Source organism: Podarcis liolepis (genome assembly GCF_965112155.1).
Source record: "Podarcis liolepis genome assembly, chromosome: 17".
NCBI lineage: Eukaryota > Metazoa > Chordata > Lepidosauria > Squamata > Lacertidae > Podarcis > Podarcis liolepis.
Window position 1 is genome coordinate 36,419,406 of NC_139571.1, and position 19,970 is coordinate 36,439,375.

A 19,970-nucleotide genomic window follows, 5' to 3' on the forward strand; every position below is an offset into this window, starting at 1 on the left:
TCTGTTCTCATCCTGAAGCAAAGTTCTTAACCTGAAGCACTATTTCTGGGTTAGCGGAGTCTGTAACCTGAAGCGTATGTAACCCGAGGTATCACTGTATGTATATTGCCCAGCATTTGCAATATTTCTTATAAACACTGCCTCTGATACTGGAAATTGTATTGTGGCGACTAGTGACCGCTTATGTCTTAACTAAGCTTTTTATGGGAAAATGGGTAGTATTAGTGGCATTCCAGAAACATTAAGGGCACATTAAATTACTAAATATTTCAAATAGGGATGTTGCAAATATTCAAACAGAGCTTGCCAAAAATGTAGGATTGATGGGAGCAGGGCTGTCCCAGCCTTCCCCACTGCCCAACACCAAAACTCCTTGTTGGGGCATGGAAAGGATGTAGGAAGTGGCAAACAATCCTCAGGTCCTGCCGGATTATCTTTTCCCACAAAGGACTGGGGGTACTGCAGTCTCGTTCCTCATGAGAAAAGATGTTATTTTAAGGTATCAAAAGTGCCCTCTACTGCCTGCCTGCTTTCCATGTTCCGCCCGACCCAAGGTATATTGTTAGACCCCTGGAGTGATGCAAGTCATCCTTTGTATCTTTCTGAGTGCATTCCAGGTCTTTGTGAGGATTTAAATAGAACAGTCTCAAAGAGGTCAAGCCTTTGGAAACATTTAGTCTGAATCTGTCTAAAAGTAATCCATAAACATCATCATCATCATAGGCCATGGCATCATTCAGAAAAATAACAAAAGGAAAAACAGCAATAACCATAAAAAGAAAAAGTAATCACATAGTGAATGAGTTTTGGTCTAGGCTCACCTGGATAGTAGAAGTGTGCACGGACACGAAAGCTCATACCAGTAACAAACTTGGTCTCTAAGGTGCTACTGGAAGGAATTTTTTTATCTGGATAGTAGAGCATTGGATCAATGTTGTGTAAGGTCACCATAAGGAACATTATTACGGTTTTGTAAAACCAAATAAGAAAATAATCTGGTGTTACAAACTAGCCCACATAATATTGCAGTTATGGAGGTTTGAAGAGGTTTCCCCCCAATAATAATCCTCCTGCCTTTAATTGTATGATTAATATACAATTAAACGCTTGTATCTGAAGATACTACTAAGGGAAATGTTTTTCCTCCCCCTTTTATTAAAGATTTTCTTGGGTTATAAAAGTACATGCCTCTCTATTTTCAGATCATAAAGTTCTTTTTCGGATCAGTTATATTCGATGTGAGAAATTGATATTGTATATAGTATAAGGTGGGGGGAGGAGGGGGTTAGTAAACTTTACTTCTTTTACATAGTGTATGTGCAAGGCTAAGGGAAATATATGCACAACTGGAATTAGCAAGGAAATTTACATCAGTGGTACCATTACTTCTAGTTAAGAAGTTTTGTTTTGCAGAACTGAAATAGAGAATATAATCATTCCTTTGTTTCATAAAAATAATACACCGCTTGTAGAAAGAAGAAAACAACCCTCAAAGTGATTTGTAAAATCAATAACAGTGTTTCCCAGACTTGGGTCTCCAGCTGTTTTTGGACTACAAATCCCATCCTCCCTAGCTAGCAGGGCCAGTGGTAAGGAATGATGGGAACAGAGTCTCATGATCCAATCTAAAAGTCTTGTCAAACAGCACAAAACGCTTTCCCATTGTTTTTACAATTTTATAGAACTTACAGAAAAGTGTTAAAAGAATTAACTTGCATAATATACTTACATCGGTTTGTTTTCCTATTTTAATTTATTAGATTGCTGATTCACTGATGACAACCACAGAAAAGATGAATGAAGATGAAAATAGCAGGAATTTAAGGTATACATAGTAAAACAGTAACAAAATACCAGTGCCTAGTGGACCTATTTGAAACGTGTTCCTTCTATAACTTTTCATACAAATTTTGTGGATCATGCCTTTCTCAGTGTTAGAACTTTATATAGAGGATTTCTATCGCACTGTTCAACCAAAAAGGCTCCCAGGCCTTTCATGCTATCAGCTGGAACTATATCACGTATGTTTGTAATCACCACTTGCAACAACAGCTTTCTAAGCCATCAATCAATATATGGAACTCTGGAAATTATCCTTTCGATTATATTAGATTGTTTAATTCCATCTGTTTACCTTATTTCTATGAGTTATACTTTTTATGTTTAGATTATTTTATTTTTTATTCTGTTTTGGTTTGTACTTGTATTTTGAAAACCCAATAAAAAATTACTTATTTATTGAATTTATAAACCACCCTATATCCAAGGTCTCAGGGCACTTTACAGAACAAAACCAGAATATAAAACCACAAAATATATAATCAAAATAAAACCCAATAAGCGCCCCCCCCAAACCTCGCTTTTTTAAAGGGCATAGGATTTAAAAATGATTTTAAAAAACAAAATGCCACCGGAAAGGCAACCAGGGTGGCTTACATAGAAACAATTAAACTAAGACAGTTCTTTCCCCCAGGCTTAAAATCTAAAAGACCAACCACAAAAGGAAAATGGGATAGGTAGGAGGAGGGGGTGAAGGAAAGCAAACTCAAGATACTGCACCTTAAAGCTAAATAGTACTTTTTTAAATAAAAAGCAGCTGGGACGGAAACAGTTCAGGGACAGGTCTTTCAGAGGTGAGGGAAAGTCCCTGTTTCTCATCTCTCCTACTGTGGCAGGGTACTGTAATGGCTGATTCTAGATGACTGTTGAAGGAAAGAAGAGAGTATTTGGCATATAATGTGCACATATCTAAAAAGACTTCTAATTAATGTTATTTGATACACATTTAGAACAGAATGTAAGCAGAGAGGTGGACATGAAATGCAGATGAGTATAGACAGTGGTATTTAAATTATTAACAGTGGCAATTCACAAAAATAGTTGTGTTGCTGATAGGACATCCTGGCATTGGAAAGCCAATTAATGCGTGCCTTACAGACAGTACATGTACGTACTGTCTCCCCACATGAACCCTGTGCCATCGCAGATTTGTTTCAAAGGGTTGAGGGAAATGCCAGAACAGATTTAGGGGGTACACACTGAGAGAAAAGAAAGTTCCTTTGCACAGTAAAAAGTCTTGCATTGATGGAACAAATGGGTTGATTTTCCCCTGCATTTTTGATGTGCCATATTTTTTTTAACCAGCTGCCAAAGTAGCCTTTCACGTGAAATTCCTTGTGGACCTTGGTTAAAATAAACTCCGTTATCCACGTTTATACAGCCAAGTTGTTCATTTGAATATCATCATATAGATCTGGTCAAGAAACAGCCTCCTTTGTTTTTTAAAAGTCATTCTCTTCATAAAACGTAACCTGAGAAAACATTATCTCTGAGGATTCATATGTTTTTCTTGAAAGAAATTTCATTCTTGAACAATCAGATAGATAACTTGAATTTTAAGCAAAATATTCACATTTTTGTTTCTGTTCTCCTGTTACATGATTTGCGTTCTCTTGTATGGAAGAAACTTGTGTTTGTGGGAAGGTCTGCTGAACAGTTTTGGATCTAGTATTAGATCTTCACGAAATCTAAAGTTGATGAAACATACTTCTGAGAGGTCTTTAGCCTGTCTTGTTTTTGCTTTTTACTTCTATAAATTCCATCTATTAAATGCCTTTTAAAACGTTTCCCTTATTTGGAGGTAGACATTCCCTACACCCTTTGAGGGATTAAGATTTGGGGATTGGACATAACATTTGAATATTCTGCACACGTAGGCCAATAGGTTTCTCTCACATACACCTTGAGTAAATTGTTCAGGGTCATTAAAGCAAAAAGAGATTGTGAAGAGCTCCAAAAGGACCCCTCCAAACTGAGTGAAAGGCCAGTAAAATTGCAAGTGTAATTGAATGTAAACAATTGTAAAGCAATAGATGTTGGGCGGGGGGAACACTTTATTTCTCATTTACACTGGCAGTGACAAATCAGGAACAAGAATTTGAGGTTGACCCAGTATGTAGCAGCAGCGAAAAAGTTAATTTCTATGATAGGGATCATTAAGAAAGGAATTAAATCTACTGATAATGTGATGTGATGTGATATGATATTATATTATATTATATAATGTGGTTATACAAATCTGGTGTGACCACTTTTGGAGTACTGTGTACTGTTCTATTCTGGTCACCTCACCTCAAAAAGCATATTGTAGAGTTGGGGAAGGTTCAGAAAAGTGCAACCCAAATCACCAAAGGGATGGAGCAACTCCCCTATGAAGAAAGGCTGCAGTATTTGGGGCTTTTTAGTTTGAGAAAAGGGGAGTAAGAGGTTATATGATGGAAGTTTTTAAAATAACGGCATGGAGAAATTGGATAGAGAAAAGTTTTTCTGTCTTGTACACAACACTAGAATTCATGGATATCTAATGAAGCTCTGTGTTTGAAAATTCAGGACAGATCAAAGACATTTATTCTCTGTGTAGTATGTTCACTCCCACAGGAGGCAGTGATGGCTACTAGATTGTTTGGCTATAAAAGGGAATCAGACAAATTCATGGAGAAGAGGGCTATGAAAGGCTACTAGCCATGATAGCTTTGTCTCCACAGTTGGAGGCAGCAATCTTTCTGAATACTAGTTGCTGGAAACCACAGGAGGGGAGAGTGCTTTTATGCTCAAATCTTACTTGCTGGTTTCCCACAGACGTCTAATTGGCCACTGTGTGTATAGGATGCTGGACTAGATTGACCATTGGTCTGAGCCAGCTGGCTTTTCTCATGTTTTTATCAAGCTAACACACGTTTTTATTTGATTATGATAACCCGTGTCCAGATCATTTGATGAATCTAGTAACCCACAAGATTAGCTACCCACACCTTTTCTTTTCCATTATTCACACTTAAGACAGCTGGAGAATAGTGATGCTCTGTTTCCACCTTGAAATGTTAGTATTGAAACAAAATATATTACAAGATTATAAAAATAGGGACCAAGCAAATGTTTAGAAATAAATACATAAACAATTTATGTTCTTGTGCATCGAGTAAATTCAGATCAGGTCCTAATTCTAATAGAACATTGATATTCTTGTGTTTAAAAAATCACTAAAAAAAAAAGTTTGATTTTTGTTTTGCAGAGTGAGTGGAAAATATAATTTCCCCAAAGAGAAAGAACTACAGTTAAGCATATCAACAGACAATATGTGGAATAAAAAACCTGGCAATTTGAGAGAGACAGCACCAATCTCACCTTCACAGTTAAAAGTTGCTTATCCCTGTGAAAGCATTCAATCGTCACCAAATGCCTCAGAACCAAAGTTCATTTGTTCAAACACATTAGCTGGTCAGCAGAATCTAGCAGATCTAAAAGATTTCAACAAGAGCGGCTGGAATGCAAAAGACCCTGACCAAGAATATATTGCATCCCACAATGAGGGAGGTGAAAGTCTTTCTTTACCTTCAGTGACAGTTGAGTTATTACAACAATCTCCTGAAAACTCTCCTACTAGAGATGATGCTAATTCTGTGTTGGGTACGCTAAATGAGCACCATAACTTAAAATCAGATGTCCTGAGAGATGCTTCACATTTAATGCCTGAATGCAGCACAGCTTTGAGTTCACCTCTAAAATCTGATCGAAACGAAGCAGAATGTGGACAGGAAAAAAATGTGACCCCCAACTGCACAACCCCATATAATTTAGATTCCACAGTGATGACAGAACTAAATAAAGCCATGGAATTGGAGCATTTGCAGATGGAACCATCGTACAGTGAAAATAACAAAACTAAATTTTCACCTTTAAATCAAAATGAACATATTGAGGAAACCTCTCAGTTGCAGAGTTCTCCTGTGCATATTTATGGTGCAGTTTATCCTTATTCCTCTTGGTACTTATACCAAAATCATTGCAATACTCACTCAGTAACTCAGACATACCAAGAATTAAATTCCTGTGAAATGAATCCCCTGACACATGGCATGTCCACAACTACAAGCATAGTGTATAACACAGAGTCTAGTATGTTTTGTTCACAGACCTTTAGTCATTACAGTGTTGGAGACTCACAAAGGTTTAACTTGGCCCAAACCTATCCAATGTATGGTTATTTTAGTTCTGCCGTGGCCTTTCCATATAGCAATTGGCAACAGCCATCATGGTATACAGAAAATCAGCCTTGGACACAAGTTGCTTTTCCTTATCCTTCCAATAATGGCTCAGAAGATTATGTAGGAACTACATAATAGGAACTACGTACATACAGTAGGAACTAAAGCAATTTTAAAAATGAGCGTGTGTGTTTTTTTAAAGTGGTATTTAGTTGCCCATTAGTATGTGTCTAGTAAAAATCTAGTAAGATCAACATGATACATTTGACATGAGTCAGATGCTTAAATACCTTTTTGTGAATCAACCACCATGTCCAGCAAGTAATATCGAGCCAGTGCAACGCATGCATGGTTCTGGGGGGCATTTCCATGTGAACCAGCCCTTGGAGGCATGTTGAACACCATAGCTGTTATTTTATCGTATTCCTTTAGCTTTCATTCCTTTAAAAGCAGACCTGACCTAGACCTTGGACTAATGTATCCTAGGAGAGTGGTTTAAGAATTTTTTTTAAGCCCTGAAGGAAATAAACTTTCTTTGAAAGTTAACAGACTGGTCATGTACTGGTTCATCATTTATAATTCAAGCAGATACTTGTGCCGTTATAGTAAGCATACCATCCAGAAATGAAACATCCATAGATGCCCCACATGCTATTTATTGCCAATACTGTGAAGTCATAACTGCTGAATCTGCCCTTTGGATGTTATGCAAGTAGTTACAGATATCGCTGCACTTTACAGCAGAGCAAAGGATTGTGATGTTACATATGGAACAAAGGCCAATACATTCATTATAATGGTTAAAGGTATAAATCCTGTTTTTATTTTCAGCTGCCTGACAGTAGTCCTCTTTCTATTCTTGGTTGAATCATTTGCATAGAATTTTTTTGTCCCTTCTTTTTTTACTTGATTAAAATACTTACTTATTTAAATTTGATATTAATAACTTAAAGGCTATTGCCTTGCCTTTTCAACCAAAATTAAAACTTAAGAAAAAGCCAAATCTGAATATTTCAGAATCTTTATAACTTAATACTGGGCAGTTTATTTGGAACGCAATTCTGCACAGTTTTACACAATCTAAATTGGGGTACAGGTGAAATTAGTAAAGCATAATAGTAATAATTAGACTCAAGTCACATTTTATTTCAGTGGGATATTTCATTTGTGATTCTGTTCCTGTGAAGCATCTCGCAAGTGATTTCACAATGCACTCTTATACACACACTGAACTTTGACGATGACACAATCCTTTGTGTGAAAACAGCAGGTAAAATGGGTGAGCAGAGGTATAATTTCTCTAGAGTAGTTCCTTACTGTAGTAGACATGTTGTTTGGTGAGCATGGACTTTGATGAACAGCTGTGTCATAACATTAACCCAGATAAGATTGGGACTGGTAGCTACACTGGACTTGCTGCAGTTCCTCTGCACTACTACCACTTTTTGGAAGAGACATGGGTTCATCTCTGCATTCCTCAGGAAAAATGTTCAGCCATATCTGTGTGGAAAAGAGAGGATAACTGCACTCAGCACTGTAACAAAGCCAAACTAGGGCTGTTAAAATCTCATCCTGAGACTTGTGCTAATTCCACAGAAAGTATTTTTTAAAGTCCAGAAGACTGCAGCCTGTATTCATGGTTTGGGGCATGACATTAGATAGCTGTTGGCACTGTGGGACCTGATGCTTAATTCTGCGAACTGCCCTGAGATCTTTTGATGAAGGGTGGTATATAAATTAAACAAAACAAGCAAACAAACAGTCTTCTGCAGTGATTGCACCTTTTCTGGGAGATGTGCTGACTTGCATTTGCATGGGCCTAACTTTGGTGCAGACCCCACAGCCAGCACAATTGCTTCTGAGCTGTATGCTTCATTTGGTGCTGAAGGTGCTCCTAAAACAGTTAAAACCAGTGCTTAAAAAAAAAAGAGCACACATTAAAATCATAGAACGTTATTAGAAACCGTGGCACTACTACTTAAAATTTCAGGACATTTAAAAGGCTGGAGTAAATAGTAAATTCACTGAATGTTCCAGAGAGTTGGTTTCAGGGAAGTCTTGGGACACAGGAAGAAGGATTTCAAATATGAGGCACCACCATAAAAATAAAAAGTCCAACTTGTTTAAAAACCAGCTTAACAGTATTTAACAGTGCTTGTAGTGGGCTCCTTCCCCAAACTGCACCCTTCAGGCTGTGGCGGACCTACAATTTTGGGGGCCCCAAGCCTGAATGGTCATGGGGGGGGGCATCTTCAATGCGGTTCTTCCATGTCAGATCACCACAGTTAAAAAAACATTTCAGATTTTGCTTAAAATTGCTGTACTCCACCTTCACAACATCTGTGCTCCTGACTCAAACTTCAGGATTATTGAAATACAACAACAAAACCCAATTTGAGTAGTGTGACTCAAATTGGATCTACCAGACACCCCCCCCCCCCAAAAAAGTGCAATAAAGCCGCTTCTGGGGGCCCTCGGGGATTAGGGTCCGTGAAGCTTAAGCTTCATTCATTTCATAGTAGATCCGCCCCTGCCTTCAGGTTTCGATCCCTTTTCCCCTCTCGCAGAGGCGAGCTAAGAGGGCACGTTCTGCCCTCCGGGCGATAGGTGGCGCTGCGGCCGGCCCGTTTCGCCGGAAGCGCCTCGACGTGAGGCGGAAGTGCGCAGCGCCGCCGCCGCCATTACACGGTGCCGGAGGGAGAGAGAGGGGGTGAGGGACTTGAGGGTGAGGCTTGGGCCTGTGTCGCGCGCGCGCTCTCTAGGCGGGCCGTTGGGCTTGTGACCGTTGGTCCGGGCCTCCCCCTCCCCTCCCCCTCTCTGCCCCCCCTCCTCAGTACCGTTGGCTTGTCTTTCTTTTTTTTCCCTTTCACCCCTTCCTTCCTTCCTTTTTTCTTCGTCTTTCCCTCCCTTTGGGCCGGTCCAGCCTGGACCACGCCGCCCTGGCCACGCCGCCCGGCGCTGCTCCCTTCTCCCACAACTGAGCGGGCGGCTGGCCAGAATGGAGGACAAGAGCTTCACCAAGGAGCTGGACCAATGGATCGAGCAGCTCAACGAGTGCAAGCAGCTGAGCGAGAGCCAAGTGCGGAGCCTCTGCGAGAAGGTGCGTGACCGGGGGGCGGGGGGGGGGCGGCGGCCCGGATCCTACCGAAATAAAACCCGTATGTTGATCCGAGAGGATCACTAGAGAGAGAGGAAGGAGGGGGGGGGGGAGCTGAAAATGACTCGGGCAAAAGGTTTGGACTTCTCCCTTTGCCAGTAAAACGGGTCCTGGGAAACCAAGGAGACCGTTTTGAGAAGGCTAAAGGTGGAGAGAGTTCTCTGGAAAGGGCTGCCAAGGCTGTGTAAAAGTACCCCCCCCCCCCAAAACACACACACACACACACACACACACATTTGCATATAGCAATTAGATTAAGAGCGAAGCTGACAGTCGACAAATGAAGCCGGTGGAGTATATCAATGTCATACTTTAAACCTAGGCTTTGCCTTTCTGTGGCTGTCTCAGCTCCCTGCGAATTTCTCTCCATCCTCATCATTCTTAGCACTGTTAAGATCTTGGTGCCTGGGGCCTGGTTTGAAACCTTGCTGTGTTCCTGGCAAAGGGCACTGTAAAATTGTAGGGAATGTTACGATTCACCCTCCTCCGTTGCAATTTACTCTTCCCCGCGCGCTCGTGGGGAGATGGGAGTGTTGCGAAGGGTGGGGGCCACAGACAGATGACTGCAACTGTATTGTTGCTTTTTCCCAACAACAACAAAACAAAAACCCACCATGCTCTCAGCACCGGATTTCCTGCAGTAAGAGGTTGCTTTTGCCACTTGTCATTTACACACGCAGAGTATGCGCCCACAGCAGTGGGTTCTGTTATAATCCAGGTATGAGCCACAGTACTGTATCACCCCAAGTACTCAGTGGATGATGCAGTGCTTATGTGGTCACTACATTTTGAATGTATGTATCAGACATTTTTTAGAGCGTTGTGCAAAATAGCACCACTTTGTTAAAGTGCTTTGTCACTTTGAAGAGGAAAAAATAGCTTTATGACACAGTTCTGCATATTCCTTTACCTCCATAGCTGTCAACGTTTCCCTTTTTTAAAGGGAAATTCCCTTATTCCAAATAGGATTCCTTGCAAGAAAAGGGAAAAGTTGACAGCTATGCTTTACCTCCAATGATGGAGTTATCCTCACTGTTTTTGCACACCCTGATCCAGGAAATTTTGGAACATTCTAGTTTCTTTATCCGAACTAGGTTACTTGCTTTTCCTTCCCCATACAAGGCTGAATACAAAGAAGCCTGATTGAATTTGACTTCTTTCAGAAGTTTTGGACAGCTTCCCTCGCAGAAGGCTTCTTTCATGGCTCTAGCTAGCCTATGAGAATATAGAGTTAACAGTGTGATCCTATACTTACCTGCTCAATGGGAATTACTCCCAGGCAGGTGTGTATAGGATTGCAGCCTAAACAGTACAAATAATGTTTACATTTTTCTTTTTGTTAGGAAAACAGCTGTACGTGCTTTCCACATATTTCAGTAATGTAAATTCTTGCAGTGCTCTGTATAATTGGATACAGAACTACCCCCACTTTTCAACTAAACATTCAACATCCATTGCACTTAGCATTATGGACGTAGTTGCCCAGCCACCAGGAGTGTGACTTTGAAAGCTATGTAGTTACAGCCAAGAGGGAGCCACAGGAATCCCATAGTTTTTTGCTTATTTCTTGAGTTTTATCATATCTTAGTTTATTGGTATGTCTTTGGAAATCAGAATTTTTAAAAATGCAGGGCTGAATATGTTTATGTAATCAGAAATATGCATAAATTAGTGCAAAAACATTGAAGCAATGGCTTCCTGAAGACCACATTTCTAGCACTTTTCCCACTAAAAATTATACATAAAGGAAGGATTTCCATGATTTATGGAATTGAAATGAGATTAATATTATTTAATCCATAGTAGATCATATATTTTAACTTCTTAATAATGTTTGCTGCTGGTAGTAATGATAGGTCTGGAAGTGGAGTGCACCTAGGATAATAGTTTTAAGAATATTGATTTTGTTTATCAATACAATTTTTCTTGGAGTTGATAAACACATCCTGAAGTGTCAAGCAAGTGCTTTTTGAACGTTGTAGGGCCTTGCAGTTGTTGAAGTAGGGGTTTGGGGTTTGGTTGGTGATACTTGCAAACGGGAGATAATAGGTAGTTCCTGAACACCTGGAAAATTCCTAAATGTTATGCCAGTTGTGACTGGTGCCCATTGGGACTTGTAGGGCAGACTTCAGGGAGGCAAACAGTAGGGTGGAGCCATAGCCAGTTACAGGCAGAGCTGGTTGATTCTAATTTTGCCCCCATCCTCTTTCCTGTTGAGTTCAACAAGGAACTCAGTTCAACGCTGAGATTAAGGACAGTCACTAGATCTTCTGTTGCAGCAGTTTTTATTTACATTTGCATAAAAAAACTGAATATAGTTTGTTTTCAAATCTGATTGGTTGTTTTTTTCTCATATTAGGCTAAAGAGATACTTACAAAAGAATCAAATGTTCAGGAAGTACGTTGTCCTGTTACAGTTTGTGGAGATGTCCATGGTCAATTTCATGACCTTATGGAGCTCTTTAGAATTGGCGGGAAATCACCAGACACAAACTATCTCTTCATGGGAGATTATGTTGACAGAGGCTACTACTCAGTGGAAACTGTGACTCTTCTTGTGGCATTAAAGGTAAGGTTTGTAGGTTCTGATTCCTGTGGTTTTAGATTAAAATATGCTTAGTAAACATTTTGCAATGAGATAAGCTCCATGCCACCTGGAGTATAATGGTGATACCAGCTGATGGATCATTACAACACGTGTTTGTTCTTTATGGCTAGGTGCGCTACCCAGAACGCATTACAATTCTGAGAGGCAATCATGAAAGCAGGCAAATTACACAAGTATATGGCTTCTATGATGAATGTCTACGGAAATACGGAAATGCCAATGTTTGGAAGTATTTCACAGATCTGTTTGACTATCTTCCACTTACAGCTCTAGTTGATGGACAGGTATGATACTATTATTTTTGTGATACTCATAAAAAGCTTGGCTTCAGTAAACCTGGAAACCATTACCAAGAATGATGCAGATTTGTGGAGGGGAAAGGGAACTCCTGACAGTCCAGCATTCCATCCCATATGTGGTTTTGCTTTCATATTTGGTGGTAATAGTACTGCCCTGTACTAATGACTTAAATTTCATGTCCTTAATTTGAATTGTTAGGTGTAAAATACATATTGTATTTTGCAGATAACGCTGCGAAGTGTGAAACATACTTGTGTATGGAGTTCAGAAACTCTAGTTTAAGAAATGTTGGTGCTTTTTGTTGATGTAGAAGAGAGAAAAAAGATTAGCCATTAAGTAAGCTACAGAACTTTTCACTGTGCAAAAAATTGATCGCTTACTGGTGCTATTTGAATTGGAATTTAAAATGAGTTTGGCTTGAGTATAAAAGTGCTTATGCAACAAAAGTTTTATTGGTTGAAGTGACCCTTCACTCTAGAACAAAGAAGCAATTTTAAAAAGCCCTAGGATTTTGATACCCTTTCTTTCCCTCCTCTAGATGATGCAGATAGAAGGGGATTGTTGAAATGCTATATCAACTATATTCACAGAGGAGGCGGAAATTGTTATTGTTACTCTTTGCGCTGTATTATGCGGGCTTAGATTTTAATGCATTTTGCCACATTTTTAGCATTGTGCTACTAAATTGATTGCTTTTGTGAAACTTGTTCGGGTTTACTGACAAACTATGGTTAATGGTGATCATGTGGCTGCTGATATATTATGATTATTATTAACCATAGTTAATTGAATCAAGGCAGCTTCATAAACTGGCTTTTTGTTGACTTGTTTCAACAAACCACTGTTAAGATTAATTATAGGTTGTCCAGATTTAATACAAGCTGTGTTTAGAGCAGAAGCAAAACTTCTAAACTCCTGGCAGCTGAAGAGGATGGGGGGGGGGGGACCTTGAGTTTGAGGCTCACTGCAGCTTATTATTGTAACTGTAAACAATGGTTTTAGTGTTGCGTCTAAAGTGGCCCAATGAAAAACCTGTTTCAGGTGATCACACAAGCTGGTGATTTTAATCTTCGGTAGAAATTTCTGTTCTCCCCTTGTGCAAAAACTGAGAAAGAAAGCAGCACACAAGGCTCATTGTCAAGTGCATGTTGCGACAGTAGCATAAGAATTGGTTCTTGGTATCAACAAATACCTCAAGCGAATGAAGAATACAACCTCTTGGCAGTGCAAATAATACATTTATTCTGGTTCTTATTCTTCTTCAGATATTTTGTCTCCATGGAGGTCTTTCCCCATCTATAGATACACTGGATCATATTAGAGCTCTTGATCGTCTGCAGGAAGTTCCACATGAGGTAATATCAATGAAAATACATTGTGACTCAGAGTATACATTGAATGGCAAATATATACATTAAATATAGAATAGGGTATGGTATCATATATTTGAACTGAATCAGGCAAATATAATAGCTAGACAAAAGGGTTGCAACATGCAGTTGATCAGTTAATTGATTAAAAAATGTGTTGGTTGCCTTAGTTTGCAGATCTTTAACCTTTAAAATTATTGTTCATTCTAGTATTAATAAAAATTGGATGCAGTACTAGTTATGTACCTGAGTAAGTTCTGTCGACCTTTGTGGGCCTTACTTCTGAGTAGACATGTATAAAATTGTACAGTATGAGGCATACCCTGTTGCATGTTTGTGTGGAAATACCTTTTAAAATTTTGCAAGCTCTGATCAATCTTAAAAACCAAGAGTTTTCTTCTACAGTACTATTTTTTATGTATGAATTTAATTGGATGGCTAGAAAATGAACAGACCAGAACTTCTACTTTATAGTTTACCATAATAGGGTCTGTAAGAACAAAACGTCTGCACAGCTTGGGTGTCATATCAAGCCCTGAATTGGTGGTATAGATACTTTGTTCCAATAATATTTTTTCAGCTCTCCCTAAATTCAAAGATCTCATGGTGGGTGACAATATTTAAAATGATAATAACACATCTAGTTACTTAAATAAAAGCAGGTAAAAATGGGGAATTACATTTCACAGTGTGAAATGTAGCAGTGGGCTAATATTCATAAATGCCCAGCCTAGTGTTGGAATGTCAAAAGCATTGGGGCCTGATTTATTTCCAGGAGGAAGGCATTTCATAGTCAGGATGCCACCACAGAAAAGGCCATGGACCACATATCTGCAGTACTTCTTGACACAGATGTTTCTCAAATGGTTTATTATGTGCACTCATGGCAGTGATACATGACTCATTCATTTGCACTGGATTTTAGTCAACACAGAATGCACTTGGATAACAACAGCTCCGTAGCAACTGGAGTTGGTCTCCTGTAACTTTACAAAGTGGCTAGTACATTGCTACAGCTGAAATATGTTTTAAAAGAGCAAGACTAGCTTTTTGAGGAGGTTGAGAATGTGTAGATAATAATAATAGTAATAATAAAATTTTATTTATATCCCGCCCTCCCCAGCCAAAGCCGGGCTCAGAGCAGCTAACAACAGTAAAATAATACAACATTCTAAAATCAATTCATTATAAAATCAGTTTAAATCAAATTAATGGCAACCATTGGGCTAGAGTTCTGTGAGGATTACCAGAGGAGGGGGTCAGGCTGTGGCTTGGCCAAAAGCCTGGTGGAACAGCTCTGTCTTGCAGGCCCTGTGGAAAGATGTCAAATCCCGCAGGGCCCTAGTCTCTTGTGACAGAGCGTTCCACCAGATCGGAGCCACAGCCGAAAAAGCCCTGGCTCTGGTTGAGATCTTCTCTAGAAGTTTATAGTTGGCTCCCCCTTTCCTAAAAGCACTTTGCATCAGGATTTAGCATCCGTATTCCAACATACGTAGGAAGCACAAGGATCCAGTCCCCAGCATCTCAGGCACACCCGGCTTTCTCAAGTTAAACGGGGAAATCTCAATGAGAATTCTAAACGTGCTTGAATAAGTGAGGATAGAAGCTCATTCAGACCTTAGTGGGGGTGGGTGTAGACAGAGTCATGCAGGGACCTTGGCAGACATGATGCCTGAATAGGGCTATTGTCTTGTATAAATTGAATTATTCTGGGCATTTCTAAATAATAATTTGGATGTCCATACATGAGTTGAAAACTGTGGTGTTAATTACTTTAGAAAGTTGAGATTATGCCTGTAACCTGGCTTTGAAAGTTTACCGCATGCCGGTGCACACACTTGGTTTATAATGCTTTACTATAATCAGTGCATAAAATTTCTGTAGCTCTGTTTTGTTTGAGCTGCAAGGTAGATCATGGCTCCTTTCTTCTGTTTGCACCACAATGACTAGGTAGTTTAAGAGAGACACAGACGTGCATCTACAGTGCTATATAGTTAGAAGGTACATTTTAAACTGATGCTGATGTCATGCAAAGTTTGCTAGATGAGTCAGTTCTGAGATTATGCAGAGCTTTCACATTGGAAGGGTGTAGACCCTTTAACGAAAACATTTCGTTTGTGTGCTTGAAGCTGGAATTATGCCCAGGTACTTTACATGCAAGAGCTGACCTTGCAGGATCCTGGCATCCCTCAGCTGTTCTTTTGGATTCTCCTTTGTTTAGCTGTCATCTGGTTTCCGTTCTTCCTTTTGGGAATTGCATTAGTTTTTCTCAGTGCCTTTACTGCCTCTGGTCCTTTCAACCTAGTTTTCATTTCAACTGAAATTACACTTTTTCTTTACCAATTTTCTCTCTAAACAGCACTGTGGCTTTTCTGTTCAACTTGATCTTTTGCCAGATACATGCGCAATAGTTCACATACTGGTGATGTTCAATTATATTTTCCTGTTTTTTCCTAGTATGCTTTTTTCTATTTATTGACTTATTTTTTTATCCTGCTTTTAGTTCTTCTGCTCCATGTGTGTTTGATTGTTGCTGGTATTAACTTTTCTTTTTGGCTTGGAACGTATTTTGTTTTGATGCTTTTACTTCATACACCTCTTTGTTTGGCAAACTCATCTGCTAAGTTTCTCATCACTTTTACAGGGGGGTTGGGTGATTTTTTTTCTATTGATACTGTTCACTTCTCTGATTTTCACACTTGTTTTCTCTAGATAGGTTTCATTTTCAAATTCCTGAAGACTGTAAGAAACAACTTTTCCTATTTCTCTGTAAAATGTTTTTATTATATAGAATATGCAATATACTTAAGAGATCCAGGAGCTTAACACTTTTTAGATTACCTTTTGCAATATTTCCCTCCTTATTTAACATACTGTACCATTTTCTTTGAACAGGGCCCAATGTGTGATCTGTTATGGTCAGATCCAGATGATCGTGGTGGCTGGGGGATTTCTCCACGTGGTGCTGGCTATACATTTGGTCAAGATATCTCTGAAACATTTAACCATGCCAATGGGCTTACATTGGTGTCTCGTGCTCACCAACTTGTAATGGAGGTATAATTACTCTGTTGCACCTAGCCACCTAAGGCTTAAAAATGGAAGTCTGTCTTTTTTAGAAAGAAGGTTGTATAGTCTCAGCATCTTGAATTTTTATGCTATGTAGTAGGCACCAAAAATGTTCTGTATCTTAGAAGGTGTAAATTAGTATAATATTCATCAAGAATTATCAGAACAATATTCAGAGTAAATAAAAATGTTTACACGTGTCACAAATATATGGTTCAGTTAACTTTATTTGCCAGTGTGCCAGTTAATCCTGTAATATTAATGTCTCTGTGACTGATTTTAGTTTATACTAAATTAATTTTAAGGGGACATTTCAAGTGAGCATCCCACATTTTCCAATTTGCTAGTGGCTAGGGTTTGATAATTCGCCACGAGTTACAGAGAACGTTTAAAGATGTAAAAATTGGCGTTTGCATTTGAACATAATTAGTATTCATTGAGATAGTGCAAAGCATGTTTGCTCTGACTCTGAAATAGTTTGTTTTGTACCAGTGGAAATATATAAAGCAAGGTAGGGTGCATTCCTAAGGTGATGGAGAGGGCGAGTCAAAGATGGCCCTGCTGGGCTTGTGCCAGCACTGTGAAAGGGAGGACAAAGGAGCAGTCTTATGCTACTCCGTCCTTTTCTTTTTATTTAAACTAGTTCCCTACCATTGGGACCAATGCAAGGGAGATAGAAAGGAAGAGTTTCCAGCTCCTGGGCTGTAGTTTTGTCCCTGGCGTGGGACTTGTCAGGGTACTGGGAAGGCACTAGATTAAAGTATTTTGGCCTATCCCCAGCATGTCTCTTTATCACCTCTGATCAGGGTAAAGCAAGAGTTGTGGAAGTTTCAGCTATGCGGAAGGGGAATTTAGCACCAGAGCTTGCTTTCTGCTGCCAGAGAAGGGAATTAGGTGCTTCCTGTGACCCCTGGATCTCCCTCCTAAGGGTCATGGGCTTTACACCTTTTAATCTAGTTACACCTTTTTAAGAAGAAATTGGTTGAGACTTTTCACTGAAAGCATTTTCTTCCTCCCACTGCAGGGTTACAACTGGTGTCATGATCGGAATGTGGTCACCATTTTCAGTGCACCCAATTACTGTTATCGTTGTGGGAACCAGGCTGCTATCATGGAACTAGATGACACTTTAAAATATTCCTTGTAAGAAACATGAGCTTGTTTTAACAATGGGGGTGGGGTTGCAAGGGGTAAAGTTCTCTGGCTTGTGTTAAGTGTTGATGAATTCTATAGAGTACACCATTTTTGCAGTATGAACTCTAAAGAATATCTCATGGGCCTAGTTTAGCTATCATGCTGGAAGCCTAGTTATGGTTTAGCACAAATATGTGGACTCGTGGAGAGAAGATTGCAGCCACTTTGCTCCTTTCCATTTGTTTTGCTGCTGCACTGAGCGGGACAAAGCTTGGTTCATCATGTTGTCGAAATCTGGGCTCAGGGATTAGCTCAACTGGACAAGCTACAAGCCATAACCCATAGGACAAACTTTGGTTACAGCTTGTGGTCAGGCTGCAGAGATCTAAACCACAAGCTTGAGTTTGGGTGACGTGAAGTTATGGCTTAGTTCAGTAGCAGGCCGGGGCAGGGGATGGACTGCTCACATTCCAAGGCTTAGTGTGATGTGCAAACTAGGCCTTAATGTTCAGAAAATGATAGCTAAAACATAAGTAATATTTTTGAAACTGTATGTTAAAGAATACTGCATTTTGTTTTTAACATCACTCAAGTTGAATTGCTACCTCGTCTAATTAAGGAATAGGACACATTAATTTGGGAATTACACCACAAAATAGTCACCTTCAATGTAGGGACAGAATTTTAAACAAATCATGATTAAAACACTGCTAAATGAGTCCATTTTTATTTCCTTGGAACATTTCCCACTCAAGCCCTAATAGAGAGTGAAAGTATGGGAAATGATGACTGAAATATTGATAACGTTTGTTGCAGTTAAGAAAAATACAATTTCCCTTTTTTGATTCAGTGTTGCATAACATTTAGTGAAATATGGGTAATTGTCTACCGTAGTCAAGCAAGCACAAACATTGTCCTTGAAATCCTAAACCTTGAAATATAATTTTCAGTTTTGGCAAACCTGAATGATCTTTATCGGCCTGGCATTCTGCAATAAAATAGCTTAAGAATGGAACTTGTGGAAATGAGAGTGGGGAGAGGACAGGTATGGGATTTAATTAATAAAAATGCAGCAGTTAATGCAACAAAGCACTTAATCAGCCTTTTCCTTTTAACAGCCTTCAATTTGATCCAGCGCCTCGCCGTGGAGAGCCTCATGTTACTCGGCGTACCCCAGACTACTTCCTATAAACATCTCTTCCTCAGCCTGACCTTGATCAGTAGTAGTACACCTGGCAATTTTTGAAAAGCAACAATTTGTGATAAGTTGAGGTCTGTCTCAGCGTAAAGCCTCTTCATGGACCAAACTGTGCCATAATGAGGATGACGAGCTTTTGAGCACAACTTCAGATGGACTTCAACGCACTAATCAATCCTTTATCAGCCAGTCCAACAGCCAGTTTGCCTGCTGTAACTATAGTAATTGTTTTCTTCTGGACTATTCAAAGAGGAAAGGTAACTAACAAACTCATCTCCCTGTCATGCTTACTTGTAAATTTTAGTTGTAGTGTTTAACTGGCATGTATTAACATTTTGAAGTTTAAGAAAAATGCACAAACTAACTTCCTTCTTACGCCTATCGCCCTCTATTTTATTGACATAAGTAACTTAACTGCAGAAGAAAGTTCCTCTTGGGAGTATGTTGTCATAAGCTTTCCCTCCATTTAAGCTAGATTACTGTTCTGTGTTGATCCTACCTTTTTTCTGTATATTTGTCAAAGTGCTTGCATCTTATTTGATGTATTTGAGCAAATAAACTTGCAGATCATTACTCCAATCAGATGGGTACACTGAAATGAAATAATTTCTCTTTCTCATTCATTATAGGGGATTTATCAGTTGTTGGAATACTGCTTCTTGGCATTAAATATCTGGCAGCTAAACATGTAGGACCAGGGCCACAAACATAGCATGAGACTGTTTGCACTCACTCTTCCTTTCACAGTAGTATAAAGGTAATAGCTAATAGTTTACTAGTTTATATCATTACTTCATGCTAACTAGTATCTGCAACTAAATATTTAGAACTCACATTTTGATATGCTGCACAAGACGGTGGCTATATCCCTCATAATGAAGTAAAATGTTAACTTGTTCTGTTTACGTAAAATTATATTAGCTCAAATTCACATTCCAGATTTAACTTAACAAAGTGTGGGTGAAGATACTGCCTATTTTTCCTTATAGCTGGTACCTTTTATAAACTTAGTTCTTTTGCAAGTTGTAATTTCCCCTAACATTTACTCTCCCTCCACAACTTCGTTTACTGCAAAATGATCACTTAAAAA

The 19,970-nt window shown here is 39.2% G+C and overlaps 2 protein-coding genes across 3 annotated transcripts in view; both read left to right on the plus strand.

The window, feature by feature from the left end:
* Positions 1–6,590, plus strand: part of TEX15 (testis expressed 15, meiosis and synapsis associated) — a 32,040-nt gene extending 25,450 nt beyond the window's left edge. Inside the window, exons 8-9 of one of the 2 annotated variants that reach the window (XM_083481612.1) lie at positions 1,761–1,825; positions 5,072–6,590. In XM_083481612.1, coding sequence (XP_083337738.1) covers positions 1,761–1,825; positions 5,072–6,179 — 1,173 coding nt within the window. In that variant the 3' untranslated portion in view covers positions 6,180–6,590. Of the gene's footprint in view, positions 1–1,760; positions 3,627–5,071 lie in introns of those variants that run through there. The other variant, XM_083481613.1, reaches the window with a different exon arrangement.
* Positions 6,591–8,707: 2,117 nt separating this feature from the next.
* Positions 8,708–19,459, plus strand: PPP2CB (protein phosphatase 2 catalytic subunit beta). Its single transcript, XM_083481965.1, has 7 exons — positions 8,708–9,144; positions 11,561–11,770; positions 11,920–12,093; positions 13,375–13,464; positions 16,375–16,536; positions 17,573–17,691; positions 18,801–19,459. Exons 1-7 carry the CDS (start codon positions 9,043–9,045, stop codon positions 18,871–18,873), a joined length of 930 nt encoding a protein of 309 aa, XP_083338091.1. The 5' UTR covers positions 8,708–9,042; the 3' UTR covers positions 18,874–19,459.
* Positions 19,460–19,970: the final 511 nt, after the last annotated feature.

Excerpts from the sequence above, each read along its gene's own strand:
- PPP2CB (XM_083481965.1), top strand. The coding sequence starts at position 9,043 with ATGGAGGACAAGAGCTTCACCAAGGAGCTGGACCAATGGATCGAGCAG. Across the intron at positions 11,771-11,919 it reads CTCTTCTTGTGGCATTAAAG|GTGCGCTACCCAGAACGCAT; the intron begins GTAAGGTTTGTA and ends CTTTATGGCTAG. Across the intron at positions 17,692-18,800 it reads GACACTTTAAAATATTCCTT|CCTTCAATTTGATCCAGCGC; the intron begins GTAAGAAACATG and ends TCCTTTTAACAG.